We start from the raw sequence: 15,000 nt of genomic DNA on the forward strand, positions 1-15,000 counted from the left end.
GCCCTCTTCCATCTGATCTCTGCCCCCTCCCCTTTCCAACTCCTTCCCTTGGGGGGCAGAGACTTGGCATCCCTGGGTCATCGTCCTGCCCCTCAGCCCTCCGTGCTTCCTTCCTTTTGCCAGTGGCGGGGGACAGGTGCCCAGGTTGCTATGGAAACGAGGAGGCCCTGCGAGATCCCCAGCCCTTGTGTCCCTGGAGGCCCTTGTCCCCCTTTCCCATCCAATCCTCTTTCCCCTCTGCCGCTCTCTCGCAGCCTGCCCCCCTTCTGCTCTCTGCCCTCCTTTCCCTGCCTTCTTCCTCTCCCGTGTGCTGTCGGGTCCCCCCCTCCTTCCTTCCCTGCTCTTCCTCTTCCTCCTTTCCCTTCATCTTCTGCCTCCCTCCCGCCTCCTTCGTCCTGGATCTCCACCAGAGCTCTGAGGAGGCACCTCTTAGGAAAACCAGATCCCCACCTCCCTCATCCCAGAACCCCAGGGAACTAGGCTCTGCCAGCTGCAGTGGGTGCCTGTGCCAGCCCCTGGGGTGGCAGCTGGCGCCTTGGCATCCGGGAAGCCACGAGGACAGAGGCCGTGGGCAGCGTGCCCAACTGGGGGGGGTAGTGAGTGGGCAAAGATCAGGAGAGGTTGGCAGGGGCTGTGGGCACCACCAGAATACAGAATCCTGGGTCTGGGGCTCACAGACCGGCGAGTCCTACCCCGCGTTTTAGAGGGGAGACAGGCCCCAGGCGGCTACGCCTGCCAGCGGACCAGGCACGGTTCAGGCACCTGCTGCTGCCTCCCTCCAGGGTGATTCCTGATGCGGGCATTCACAGTACCCGGAGAGCCCCTCCTGCCCAAAGCGCTGCGGCGTCTGCCTTCTTGGTGTCGGGCACGTAGAAGTGGTCTGTAGGGATGGAGCCTGCTTGTGCCCCTCGCGGTGTCACGTGGCCGTCTCTGCCGTATTCCCTCCCTCATTCCCCCCCCCCCGAAGCTTCTTCCAAGTGCCGTCTCCTACGAGAAGCCTTCTCTGATGCCCTCAGATGCCAGGCTCCCCCTCTCCCCCGGCTTTGTAGTTCTTGGGCTCCGTGGTGCAGCGGCTCACCCCCACTGAGGACATGGAGTCAGGAAGACCCGAGGTGGAGTCCTGCCTCAGTCACCCCTCGCTTGTGCCTCTGGGCCTCGGCTCCCTCGGGGCCCACCCGGGGGTGGTCAGAGCGCTGACCTCCCCGAGTGGTGAGGCTCCAGTGGGGAAGACGCTTTGCAAACCCTCAAGCTGGCCATCATTTTTATTGCTTCTCTGGGTACATGCCGTGTCCCCTGATGATGCCGTGAGCTCCTCCAGGGCAGCCGCGGGCCTGTTCTTGGTTTTGTACCGCCTACCCCTAGCCCAGCCCTTGGCACATTGGGGGGCCTTAATAAATGATCGACTGGGGACAGGCTTTGTGAGACACCCCCCATTTCCTCTGAGCCTCTCCACAACCCATAAGGGAAGCAGTCTAAGGCTTGTGCCTCCTTTTACAGATGAGGAAACTGAGGCATAGAGTGGTTAAGCGACTGACCAAAGGCATAGGACAGTTGTGCAGTTCATGGCAGCGGTGAGAGAGGAGCCCTGCTGGACCACACTGCCTCCCCAACGGATGCCCTTGCTCATGCTCTCCCTCCTCCCTGCTGCTCCCTTCTGATGGTCTGGCCCAGCTTCCAGGCCTTGGGAGCGAGTGTCCTGGGGATCCTTCTCCCTCCTCTGCACCCCTCCCTCGGTGCTGTGTGTCTGATTGCAGGACTGGGGAGATGACGCCCCAGATCCTGGTCTCCCAGGAATCCGTGCCAGGCCAGGGGAGAGATTTCCCTCTCGCTTCCCTCTCTCCTGCCACAGCCTTATTCTCCTCTTAGCTTCTCTCTCTGGTTCTTGGTTTCCTTCCCTTCTTCCTATTTTTAGAGGCCTACAGGGTGAAGTGACTTGCCCAAGGTCACACAGCAAGTGTCTGAGGCCAGGTTTGAACTCGGGAGGATGAATCTTCCTGACTCTGCCCCCACCCCCACCCCCGTGTATCCACTCTACATCTCGCGGCCCTCCTCTTCTTACTTTTTCTTTTTAACTCTCACCTCCCATCTTAGCATCAGCACTGCATATTGGTTCCAAGGCAGAGGAGTGGTAGGGGCTAGGCAATGGGGACTTAGTGACTTGCCAGCTGCAGCCACATTTGAACCCAGAACCTCCCATTTCTAGGCCTGGTGCCTTTACTGAGCCACCTCGCTGCCCCCCTTTAAATGAAGGAATTGAACTGCTTCCTCCTAGCCCCGACCTTCCGTAGCCTCTGCTCTATGGTTCCTTTGGCTTCGCACGCCTGCGCTTTATGTTCAGAGGCCCTTCCCAGCCTGCCATCTGGGTTCTGGGCTCCTCCCAGCATCCTTTAGGTTCCCAGGTTGCTGCTGGGGCAGCTCTGGCCCTTTCTATCTCTGACACTGGCCCGGTGCAGAGTGCCAGCAGGCGCAGCGACGGCGTCCCTGGGCTTCTCCACCTTCTGGCGGGGATCCACGGAACCAGACCCGTGTCCGGTGCACAAGGGAAGAGCCAGGCAGAGTCTCGTGCCCCTCGGAGGGTGGGGAGGCCGAGCCCTGGGATGGAGGAGCTGGAGGCCAGGAGGGATGGTCATGGAGCCCCTGAGAAGGCTCCCAGAGTTCTAGGTGGGAACGGGGAGGTCTGGGGCCGAGGAGGAAAGCGTGAGGCCCGAACTTGTAGCGATGAGAAGTTCTGAGTGGATCGAGAAGGAAAAGCTCCTGGTGGTGGAAGGGGCCGGGTAGTGAGCTCCCCGTCATTAGAAGGGCGCTCCTAGAGGAGAGCGGAGTCGGGAGGGGGTTCTGGTCCAGGCAGACGGCCCGGGCCTCGAGATGGGCCACCTCGAGCTCACCGTGGCCCCCCTCTCTGTAGGGAAGGAGGAGTTTGTGGCCACCTTCAAAGGCAACGAGTTTTTCTGCTACGACCTGTCTCACAACCCGATCCAGAGCAGCACGGACGAGATCACGCTGGCCTTCCGCACCCTGCAGCGGAACGGCCCTCATGCTGCACACGGGCAAGTCGGCCGACTACGTGAACCTGTCGCTCAAGTCCGGCGCCGTCTGGCTCGTCATCAACCTCGGATCCGGCGCCTTCGAGGCCCTGGTGGAGCCCGTCAACGGCAAGTTCAACGACAACGCCTGGCACGACGTCCGGGTCACCCGCAACCTGCGCCAGGTAGGGGGCCCAGGTGGGGCGGAGGGGCGGGGAGGGACAGCCGAGAGGAGCACCGACGGGGGTCGGTCGGGCTGCCGAGGAAGGAGAGGGAGGCTGCCGGTGGGCCAGGGCCAGGGAGCCGGGGTCTGGCATGCCGGGGCAGCAGAGTCTTCAAGAGCCCTCTGGAAGGCGCCTCCTTCTCGTCTCCATCCCGCCCTGCAAAGGTGGGCCCAGAAAGCACCTGCAGGCCAGGGGCGGCCCCCCTCCATCTTTCGTTCCTCTCCCCTGGGACTTCTTGCTTCTCGGGGTCTGCCCGTGCTCGGGTGCCGGCCCCCGCTTTCTTGCCTCCTCCCAGACCCCCCCCCAAGAGCCTTACTCCGCCTCCGGGGCCAGCCCTGGTCCGAGAGGTCCCGGCACTGCATCCTTTAGTCCCTGCCCGGGGATCCCTCCTTCACCCCCTGATCCCGGCCCCCTCCCGGCCCCTCCTGGAACGCTCTTCTGGGCCCACGTCTGCCCGGCCCCCTCCCGCCGGGCCCCCGGCTCCGGGCCAGGAGAGGCACGCAGGGCTGAGTGGTCCCAGCTGCTGGCCGGCTCCAAGGACGCCTGCTCAAGCGCTTGGCGCAGCCAGTGGGGTCGGAGCTGGCTTAGTCCAAGCGGCAGCAGCAACAGCCACCCAGAGACACTCTCCTTCCCCGAGGAGGCGGCCAGCACGAGGGAGGAGGGGGGAAGCTGGGCCTTGAGAGGTGCATCAGACCGGAGCCCCCCGTTTATCGGGGCCCCTTCTTATGGCACAGGAGCTCTTTCACATTAGCCGGAGCCCCCCGTTTATCGGGGCCCCTTCTTATGGCACAGGAGCTCTTTTACATTAGCTGGGGCCCCCCATTTATCGGGGCCCCTTCTTATGGCACAGGAGCTCTTTCACATTAGCTGGGGCCCCCCATTTATCGGGGCCTCTTCTTATGGCACAGGAGCTCTTTCACATTAGGCGGAGCCCCCCATTTATCGGGGCCTCTTCTTATGGCACAGGAGCTCTTTTACATTAGCTGGGGCCCCCCATTTATCGGGGCCTCTTCTTATGGCACAGGAGCTCTTTCACATTAGCCGGGGCCCCCCATTTATCGGGGCCTCTTCTTATGGCACAGGAGCTCTTTTACATTAGTCGGAGCCCCCCTTTTATCAGGGCCTCTTCTTATGGCCAGGGGCTCTTTTACATTAGCCGGAGCCCCCCCTTTATTTAGGGCCTCTTCTTATGGCCAGGGGCTCTTTTACATTAGCCGGAGCCCCCCCTTTATTTAGGGCCTCTTCTTATGGCCAGGGGCTCTTTCACATTAGCCGGGGCCCCCCTGTTTATCGGGGCCTCTTCTTATGGCACAGGAGCTCTTTTATATTAGCCAGAGCCCCCCCTTTATTTAGGGCCTCTTCTTATGGCCAGGGGCTCTTTTACATTAGCCGGGCCCCCCCATTTATCGGGGCCTCTTCTTATGGCACAGGAGCTCTTTCACATTAGCTGGGGCCCCCCATTTATCGGGGCCTCTTCTTATGGCACAGGAGCTCTTTCACATTAGCCGGAGCCCCCCATTTATCGGGGCCTCTTCTTATGGCACAGGAGCTCTTTTACATTAGCCAGAGCCCCCCCTTTATTTAGGGCCTCTTCTTATGGCACAGGAGCTCTTTCACATTAGCCGGAGCCCCCCGTTTATCAGGGCCTGTTCCTATTCCAAGCCCTGCTTAATCTGCGGCCCAGCGCAGCTCGTTTTACATTAGCTGGAGCCAGATTAGGAGGGCGCTTCGGCCCCCCAAATGTCACCCCATTCATTGCCCGCTGCAGGGCAGCCTTGGGGGGCAGCGCTGGGACCCCAAGGAGGGGCCCTTCTTTCATCAGGAGCCAGAGCCCAGGTGCCAAGGCCCCGCTGGGGGCTCCTTCTTGCCGGCCTTTCCCACTCCCTGCCCTGACCAGAGAGGAGGACAAACCAGGAAGACCCGAGTTCAAATCCCATCTCTGCGCTTGCCCTCCATGCCAGTCTCCCCATGTAGAGGGCAGACGGTGCTGTGAATAGTGAGCCAGAGCTCCGAGTCAGACGGGTTCAAATCAGGGCTTTAGGCACGTCTTAGCTGCCTTCTCCTCTGTGGGCCTTGAGTTCCCGCCTGTAAAATGGGCACGAGCAATGTTTGCAAAGGGCCTCACAAACCTTTCAGAGCTCCGGAAGAGCGAGCAAGGCAGGGAGCCCTCCGCCCGTCCCTAGTCAGCCTTCCCGGCGCTCCCTCCCAAGACCCAGGAAGGGGGCCGCTGGAAAGCCAGGCCCGGGTTCCACTTCCCAGCCGGGTGACCCTGGGCGAGTCCCTTCCCCTCCTCTGCCCAGCCCTGACCGCTCTCGGGCCCCGGAAGAGCCAGGCTTGACTCCAAGAAGGACGTGAAGGACCCCCGTGTCCGGGCCGCCCTTTTGTAGGGGCCCCAACAGAGACAAGGGACGAGTCGCCTCTTCTGCATCGCCTCCGTTTTCCTGACCGTTCAGCGGGGACAGGAGCGATGCGATCGCGGCTCCACTCCTCGGGATCACGGCTGGAGTCCGATGGGCCGAGCACTTGGCAATAGTAAAGTGACCCACGAGCGCGCGCAGACCTCGCTCCGGTCGCCGCGTCTTGCCCTGGTCTTCCTCCCCCAGGACAGAAGCTCAGCGGAGCAGAGACCCCAGCAGGGCAGGAGGCGGCCCCGGCCTGCCCCAGCCTTCCTCTGGCTTCCCCTCCTCCCCTCCGTCCGTCCGCTGGACGCCTGGGGCCTCCCTCTCGGCCCCTGGGTCTGCCGCCTCTTCTCCGGCTCTCTCCCTCCGTCCCCCTCCCTCTTCTCCGGCATGCCCGGCTGGCGTGGGGGCCGGGGTGGCAGCGGCCCCTTGGCCCCCTCAAAGGAATCCCACTCACGAGGCTGCGGCCCAGCCGTGTTGCCCGGCAGCTGTGCCTTCTGCCAGGGCTTCTTCTGGTCCCTGACCCGTGTCGGAGCCCGCCAAGGCCCCTCTTTACCGGGGGAAACCGAGGCTCCAAGCTGAGCCCCCCTTCTGGCTTCCTTGGGGCGAGCTCTCTGGGCAGCCCCTCAGGCCCGCGCTGGCCCTGGGATGGCCTGGGAGGACGGCTCTGGCCCAGCAGGGGATGGTCGTCCTCCCTCAAAGGCCGGCTTGGCCCGCGGCGCGGCGTCTCCTCTCCTCGGATGATGCCCCCCGGCCTCTCGGGGTGAATATCGGGGGCTCCCCGGTCCTTCCCTGGGGGCCTTCGCCATCGTCTTCCTGAAGGCGCCCCGTGTCTGCTCTTGCTGCCCCGCTGGTGCCGCTCCTCCCCCGGAGAGGCCCCATTTGGCTCTGCTGCCCTCGTGGTGCCTCCTGCTCCTCCTGCCCTTGGCTGCCCATCCAGACCCACTGGGAGCCGGGGGGGGGGGCTGCCGGGAGAGAGAGAGGAGTGTGGAGAGCTGCCCGGCCTCTGCCGGGGACCCCGAGGGGCGAGTGACAGTGATGGGCTGGGGCCGAGAGCGGGGAGCCTGGGCAGCCAGCGGGCCGATCGGATGGGCTGCTGGACAGCAGGACGAGGAGGAGGAGGGACGGGCATTCTTCATGGGGAGGTTACTGGCCAGAAGGGGGAGAGGAGATGGGTTGGGGGGGATCCTGGGAACCTCTGGGGAATGGTGGGGCTCTGGGAGGGCAGGGAGATGAGACCTGCTCCTGGGGGGGCAGCGTGGGAGGGGGAGGGGGGCTTGGGGTGATTGGAAATTGCTGGGAGAATGGCCCCTTCCCAGCGTACTTGGAGAACACAGCCTCTTCCTGCCTCTCACGAGCATTCGCTCCCCTCTTCCGTCCTTGGTGAAGAGACGGGCCCCAAATGAGAGGAGCTGGGGGGACCCTCGTGCCTCCTGGGATCCCTGCCCCCATGCCTTGCCCACAGAACGAGCAGACTCCCCTTTGCCCACTAGGCCGCTTGGTATTATTCTCTGGACCCCCAAATAAACCACTTTCACATCCCTGCCAGCCAGTTGGTTTCCAAGGAGCCAACCTTGAACTGCCAACCCACAACCCATCGGCCAGCTGGATGGTCGTTGACCAGACAACTCATTGTCCAAGAACCAGTCATTGGCCGCCCCAATCACTCTTTGAGCCCGGAAGCCATCTGGCTGACCACCGAGCCCACCAGCCCACCAATCAGCTGCCCAACCAACAGCGCATCCCCTCTCACATCCTCTCCTCTCCCTTCCCTTCCTCGACTCCTAACCCGCACCGTGACATTTCAGCTGACGGATTTACTAATACCGCATAGTTAGGTTTGCTTCTTAACCGGCCTGCCTCCCCCTCCCCCCCTCTGTCGGACAACCCCGTTACTGACCTGTGTGTGTTACTAACACGCTTACGACCTGGTGTGGGGGGCTCGGCCGGGCCGGGGGGGAGGGGCTGGGGGGCGGGGGGCTGGGGGTGGAAAACCGAACTAACCTTTTCTGTCTCATCTATGGAATGTTGACCATTTTTTAAGTCTTTGGTTCTCAGTCCTGATTCTTTTCTTGTTTCTTTCTCTACTAACCAAGATCTCTCCCTATTCCCCCTTCTCTGCAGACGGCTCTCCGGGGGAGGGGATGGAGGGCATGAAAAGGGGGATCCATGGCCGGCGGGTGGAGGGAGGCAGAAAGGAAGGAAGGAAGGAAGGAAGGAAGAAGCAAAAGGGGGCCGTGAGGGGTTCGAGTCCCCCCTTGTTTTCTTTTCGCCCCCATCAGAACTTCAGTTGGTCTAAATCTGGAGAGTTTCCAGCTGAAGCCTGGGGTGGGAGGGCCTGAGCGAACCACCAAATGTAGAGAGATAGAGATTTCTCCTCCTTTCTTGAGTTTCACGGTTGGTCATTTTATTTTTCTTTTCTTTCGTTCTTTCTTTTTTGTTGTTTGTTTTTTGTTTGTGCCCCCCCTCCTCCCCCACCCCCATACCTCCGGCGCAGCACGCAGGGATTGGACACGCTATGGTAAACAAACTGCATTACCTGGTAGATATCACTCTAATTGTCTTCTCGTTTGGTTTGCCGTGGGTTTTTTTACCTGTTCGGTTCTCCTTCTTTGCGTTCCTTTTGGCCTCTTTGGTTTCTGTTCTGCTCTTCCAATCGGTTCTGGACGACCTTTGGATCTCGCTTCCCTCTCTTTTCCGTTATCCCTCCTCCTTCTGTTTGCCTTTCTTTCCCTTCTTGACCCAAAGTCAAATGGAAATCGGGAGATTCGACCAATTCTTCCAACCCCAAATTCAGGCCACCCGCCAGAGAGAACTGGGGGAGGCCAGTCCCAATGCCAGCCCCTGTTTTGGTTGCTTTATTTATCTCTTTTCTTCCTTCTCTTTTTATTTTTTCCTTCTTTGATTTGTTTTTTCCTTCTTTGGTTTGGTTTCTTTCTTGGTCTCCGGAAAATCCATGGAAAACGCCATCCCATGACATGCTGTGCCTTCGCTCACTGTCAGCTCCCAAGGATGGGCCCCCTGGGGCTGGGATGGGGAGAGCCCCATGGCAGCCAGCAGGGAGGGATCTCTGGAGGTATACGTGGGCAGGGGTGACGCAGGGACACCGGGGAGATGACACATCTCTCTGGGGACCAGTCAGGAGGGCGATTGGCTTTCCGCCTCCCCAGACCCACCCGGGGGCTGGTCTCATGTTTCCAGGGGTCTCGTTTGGCTGCCAGGGGAAAGGCGGCCTCTTTGCTCTGCCCGAGGGGTGCCCAGTCCTGCCCCTCCACATACTGCATGGCATGAAGGGTCTTCTCTGCCCCCCAACCAGGGACAGTGTCCTGTGCTCCCCCAGACCGCTCTGCAGCTCTGACTAACACTGTGTCTCACACTGTCTTCCCTTCTCCATCCATCCCTCGTTCCTCTCCTTCCGGCCCCTGTCCTGCATGACCCCTGGGGAAGAGCTTGATTTCCTTCCTCTTTGAGGGAGGTAGTGAGAAGAGAGACTTGGGGGAGGGAGGCCAGCGGTGGAAGGACTGTGTGGCTCGCTTGGGAAGGGCCGCATGGAGTGAGTCACGCGAGAGGGGTGTGCCTGCGTGTCTGGGATCCGGGATGCGGCGGTGTGACTGCGTGTGGATGTGGATTCATGCCACGCGGGTGGCTGCGGCTCTGTTGGCGATGTGCAGGAGGAAGGGGGTCCTCGTGACCCAGGAGTCTCTGTGGGCCAGTGGGCAGCCCTCCACGTCCCATGGTTGACGATATCCAAGCACCGAGCTGCCCCCGGCTGCATCTGCCCCGCACTGAGAGCTAGTCCCATCCTCTGCCTCCATGAATCTTCCCCAGTGAGCCCCGGCTCCCTTGGGAGGGACGCGGCTCCCGTTTATTAGCTTCCATCTGAGGTTTTCCCCTCTTTGCCCCAGAGAAGAAGGTCATTCGAACATCATTATACTCATTTTACAGATGGGAAAACAGAGGCTCAGGGAAACAGAGTCAGCCGTGGAACCGAGGGACGTACACTCCTAGGGTGATTGTCTCCTCTCTGCCCCAAGCTTCCTCTCCTGGCCTATGGCTGGCTCTAACGAGGGCACACCCCCTGCAAAGCTGCCCCTTGCTAGCCCCAGTTCTTCAGTGTTCCGTGGAGAGCACACCCTCTGTCCTTCACCTAAGGGAGCTTCCAATCCGAAGCCCCTCCCTCCCGTGCCCAGGTAAAGAGGAGGATTCTGGGAGAGCTTGTTATGGTTGGCGTTCATTCGAAGGCCCCCCTCATGATGGCTGTAGGGGGCCAGAGGCCCAAGGTCAAGGGAAAGTGGAAAGACCAAAGACAGGAGAAGCCCAAGGAGCCACGCTGGCTAGCAGACAGCACGGTGTTCCATCGTCACACCCTGGACGGGGAGCCAGGAGGACTTCCATTCACCAGAGAGACCTTGAAACTTACCTCAGTTCACTCATCCGTGAAATGGGGCTATGAAGAGCACCCGCTTGACAAAGGTGTTGTGAGGATCGGATGTGCTGACTTAAAAAAAAATATATATATATATGTAAACCTTCCTTTCCATCTTGGAGTCAATACTGTGTATTGACTCCAAGACAGAAGAGTGATGAGGGCTAGGCAATGGGGGTGAAGTGACTTGCCCAGGGTCACACAGCCTGAGGCCAGATTGGGACCCAGGACCTCCCCGTCTCTAGGCCTGACTCTCAGTCTCTGAGCCACCCAGCTGTCCCCTACACTAACTTCTAAAAAAAGCTCTGACAGCCTTTACTATTTATTGTGTTCGTGATTATTGTGACTACGAGGGATGACCACTGATTGGACTTTGTCATTTATGGCACGTGCCGCAGCTCCTCTGGGCTCCATTTTTCTCACCTGCCCTGTGGGGACACACGCCACGCCCTTGTCCCTGGGACCCCGAGAAAAGCCAATATAAGAAGGTGGAGGAAAGTTCTTCCTAACTACGGCCATGAAATAAGGACCTTGTCTTCTCCTTCCTCTCCAGGGGAGATGGCTAGCGACTCCCTCCGGCTCATTCTTCTCATTTCAGGTGAAACCCTTGAGAGTAAGTGATCCCATGGGAGAGCCCAGCATCCCCCTTGCTCTGTCGTGAATTGGACTCCCGGCGCTGGGAAGTACCTTAGAACAGAGAACAGAGAAATTCAGATGTGGGAGGGATTTTAGAACATAAAATGTGGAACGTCACTACTGGGAAGGATCTTGGAACCTAAAATGTTGAATTCCGATTTGAAAAGGACCTTTGAACATAGAACAAGGAATGTCAGGTCTAGGAGGGATGGTAGAACATGAAACACGGAATGTCAGCACTGAGAAGGATCTTGGAACCTAGAATGTTGAATTCCGATTTGGAAGAGACAGTATGAGAATATGGAAGAACAAAGAACAAGGAATGTCAGCGCTGGAATTTTAATTTAATTTAAAATTGAAAAGGAAACAGGCTCATAGAGGTGAAATGATTTCTCCATGGCCCCAGTGTCAGCAAGTGGCAGAATTAGAACTTTAAGCAAGGTTCTAGATTCAGAATCAATTTTCCCTTCTATTGTACTGTAGTGACAGGCTAGAAATGGCTAACTGAGAGTTGGAATTCTGAAGAGAAAAATAGAGAACCAGTGAGAGCTTCCAGCTGCTTTTGAAGCGCCAGCAGACCCAGGCGAATGGCATCTCAGACTACTAAAAGATAAGGCAGAGACCATGGCAGAGCCTCTCTCTGGGATCTTTGAAGGGTCCTGGAACATGGGTGAGGTGCTGTGCATGCCTCTGGAGAGAGACAAATGCTCCAACTTCCAGGTTTATAGAACCAGACTGGCGAGTTTAACTTCAATTCCAGGAAAAGTCTCTGAACATATACTAAAGGGAGGGTTCGTTTTCCTTTAGAACAAGCAGTGGTAGTTAAGAGAGAACAGCATGGCTTCATCAAAATCAGGCTTTGGCAGACCAGCCTTGTTTCTATTTTCAACAGGGTTATGAGATGGGGAAACCCAGGGAATCTCTTAGACAGAACTTACTGAGATTGTAGCAAAACATTTCACAAAGCCTCTCTGCTGTTTTTGTTGACAGAATGGAGAAATGTGGGGTAGATAATAGCAGAGTCTCCTGATTCAGAACTAATTTTTGCTCCAGATACAGTGCTTTGCACCCAGTAGGCACTTAATAAATGCTTATCTATTGTTTGCTTGTGTTGAGAGACAAGTCATATTTAAAAAAGGCTGGATATAGTGTGAGGACCTGGGTTCAAGTTCTGATTTTACTATTAACTAATTGGAGGACATAGAATAAGCCTTTGCCTTAATGGCATTAGCATCACCCTCTCTGGGCCTCAGTTTACTCATCTGTAAAAATGAGAGAATTGAAAAGAAGTGACTTGTCCAAAGTTTTATGCTTACTAAGCGGCAGAAATAGGATTTGAACCCAGATCCTGTAGGATCCCCGCCTTCTAGCTCTAAATCTGACTTACCTGATCTGTGAATGATTGGACCTAAAAAATGGTCACTGATCGTTTGGTGCTAGTTAGGAAGAAAGTCTCCCTGGCTGTGAGCTATTCCAGATCTTTATTAGTGATGTGGATGAAGACATGGATAGTGTGTTTGTCAGACTTGCAACACCTTGATCCCAGAACAAAGGATGGCAGAGTCAGGGTCCCCAAAGCCCTCAAAAGACCCAAATGCTGGGCTGCATGTAATAACATAGAACTTCACAGGAATAAATGTTAGGGCTAATACTTGGGTTCAAAACAACTTCCTGAGTCTAAGATGAGGACACATGGCAGAGAGAGGTTCATTGGAAACGTTCATGGCGGCCAGCCAACCAAACTCCTATGAACTGAGCCTGTAGTAACAGAGACAGAGAGGTGTCTGGGAATAGGGAAGGGATAGTCCTTCTGTCTGCTCCTCTGTTGGGTCCCATGTTAGGTCCTGGCCACTAGTTTTCAAGAGAGACATTAAAAAGTCTAGAGGGTGACCAGGATGGTGCAGGGCCTTGAGATCACTCCATATGAGAATTGAAGGAACTAGAGATGCTCAGTTTGGAGAGGAGAGGAGAGGAGGAAAGAGAAGATAGGAGAGGAGAGAAGAGAAGAGAAGAGAAGAGAAGAGAAGAGAAGAGAGGAGAGGAGAGAAGAAAAGAAGATAGGAGAGAAGAGAAGAAAAGAGAAGAGCAGAGAAGATAGGAGAGAAAAGAGCAGAGAAGATAGGAGAGAAGAGAAGAAAAGAGAAGAGCAGAGAAGATAGGAGAGAAAAGAGCAGAGAAGATAGGAGAGGAGAGAAGAGAAGAGCAAAGAAGATAGGAGAGGAGAGAAGAGACGATAGGAGAGGGGAGAGAAGAGAAGAGCAGAGGAGATAGGAGAGGAGAGAAGAGACGATAGGAGAGGGGAAAGAAGAGAAGAGCAGAGAAGATAGGAGAGGAGAGAAGAAAAGAGAAGATAGGAGAGGAGAGAAGAGAAGAAAAGAGAAGAGCAGAAAAGATAGGCGAGGAGAGAGGAGAAGAGCAGAGAAGATAGGAGAGGAGAGAAGAGCAGAGAAGATAGGAGAGGAGAGGAGAAAAGAGAAGAGCAGAGAAGATAGGAGAGGAGAGGAGAGAAAAGCAGAGAAGATAGGAGAGGAGAGAAGAAAAGAGAAAAGTAGAGAAGATAGGAGAGGAGAGAAGAGCAGAGCAGAGAAGACTGGGGGACATGGGAGAATTTTAGCATTCAAGTTTTCATATGGAAAAGATTAGACTTTTTTTTTTGGTCCCAGAGAACAGAAGCAGGAGCTATGGGTAGAAACTGCAAAGAGGCAAATGTAGACTTGAAAAGTTTGCTAAGAATTTAGGGTGTCCCTGAGTGGAAAGGGTTGTCTCGACAGTGAGTCCTCTATCCCAGAAGAACTTGTTGGCAATGTTGGCAAGGTTAGATTTTGAGATTCTGCGATAGTGAATCAATCCTCAAATCACCAGAATGGAGGAGGCATGGGCACTTTGGATGCACTTAGGTTAATTGGGGGTGAAGGAGCAAATTCTTTTTTTATTTCAGCCCTTGGGAATCAAATCCCAGATCTCTGAGCTGGCAGAAACCTCAGAGGCATCTAGACCAGCTCGTATGTAAATAAGAATCTCCTTAAGTTAGTCTCAACAAGACAAGTTAGCAAGCATTTATTAGACGCCTACTATTTGCAAGGCACTGGGCCAAATACATGTACAGTGGCTACCTGGCCTCTTAAAGAACCTCAAGTGAGGGGTAACCTGCTGTTTCTCATGGAGCTCCTTCCGCTTTGGAGAGTCAGCAAGATGTTGTGGAATCAGAGGACCTGGGTTCTAATGTCTTTTCTGACATTTAGTAAGCATGTGACTTTGGTCTTATCACTTCCCTCTGGGCTGCAGATGGATTGAAGGAGCTGATTGTTAAGGTCTGAGCCAGCTCTAGCATCCTAGGAGACCAGGTCTCCGCCTGTCCCTCCACCTCCAGGAAGGCTAAGCTTGCACATTTAGGCTAGGGACCTCTCCGCTCTTTGAGGTCCTTGGGGTATCTTGGCTTTGACATTCTGAAAATCGGTTTCCCCAGGCTAGATTGAAGATGGAGATGAAAAAGGGGAAGGTGATTGAGACTGGGCAGGGAGGACCCTGAGGTCTCCTTTGGCAGGGTGTCCTCCAATTGTCTGCCCTTTTGTCCAAGCCCTTGAATGTACATGGTGGTTTCTCCAAACGGCTTTCACAAATTTCTGATTCTTACAAATCACTCCCATTTCGATAGGGAAACATTAAGGTTTACAAAGTGCTTGTCCTAGAATAACTTTGAGAGGGATGCCATAATAACTTTGTATTACATATGAGGAAACTGAGGCCCAGGGAGACAGTATGGGACACTGGTGAGAGCAGTGGCTTTGGATTCAGAGAACCTGACTCTACTACACATAAACCCTACGTGACCCTCGACAAGTCACTTCACCCCATTTACCTCAGTTTTCTCATTTGCAACATGAGCAGGCAAAGGGAATGGCAAACTGCTCCAGTATTGCTGCCAAGAAACCCCCAAAGAGGTCAACCAGAGTCAGATGCGACTGAACAACAACAAAGCAGTTAGATCTCAAAGCCAAGTCTCTGAACCCTGGCACAGGTACATGTCTTTTTCTGCCAGAGGAGGCTAGAAATCAGCTATCCACTGAGGATGATGGGGCAGTGATGCTTAGTGGGTTTTCTCTCCCTCCTCTAGTTTTGTCTTTGGGGCTGTGTCCTGAGCCCTGCACAGTCATCACTATTGTTCTCATGCCAATAGTGGACATGCACTTAATTCTGTATATACATGCTTTTTCAATGGAGCCCCACAAGAATCCTTTAACACAGGTGCTACAGTTACTATCAGCTCCACTCTGCAGATGGGAAGACTGAGG

General features: G+C 55.9%; 1 protein-coding gene across 20 annotated transcripts in view; it reads left to right on the forward strand.

Moving 5' to 3' along the window:
- The first annotated feature begins 2,908 nt into the window (after positions 1 to 2,908).
- The window catches only part of LOC103103990 (neurexin-2), a 125,946-nt gene continuing 113,854 nt past the window's right edge, over positions 2,909 to 15,000 (forward strand). For 9 of the 20 annotated variants that reach the window (XM_056801489.1, XM_056801497.1, XM_056801494.1 and 6 more), the window contains exons 1-2: positions 2,909 to 3,208; positions 8,144 to 8,188. In XM_056801489.1, the coding sequence (XP_056657467.1) occupies positions 3,035 to 3,208; positions 8,144 to 8,188 (219 nt within the window). In that variant the 5' untranslated portion in view covers positions 2,909 to 3,034. The remainder of the gene's footprint in view (positions 3,209 to 8,143; positions 8,189 to 15,000) is intronic. The other 11 variants (XM_056801491.1, XM_056801500.1, XM_056801506.1 and 8 more) reach the window with 4 other exon arrangements.

Source organism: Monodelphis domestica, chromosome 6, assembly GCF_027887165.1.
Source record: "Monodelphis domestica isolate mMonDom1 chromosome 6, mMonDom1.pri, whole genome shotgun sequence".
NCBI classification, from domain to species: domain Eukaryota; kingdom Metazoa; phylum Chordata; class Mammalia; order Didelphimorphia; family Didelphidae; genus Monodelphis; species Monodelphis domestica.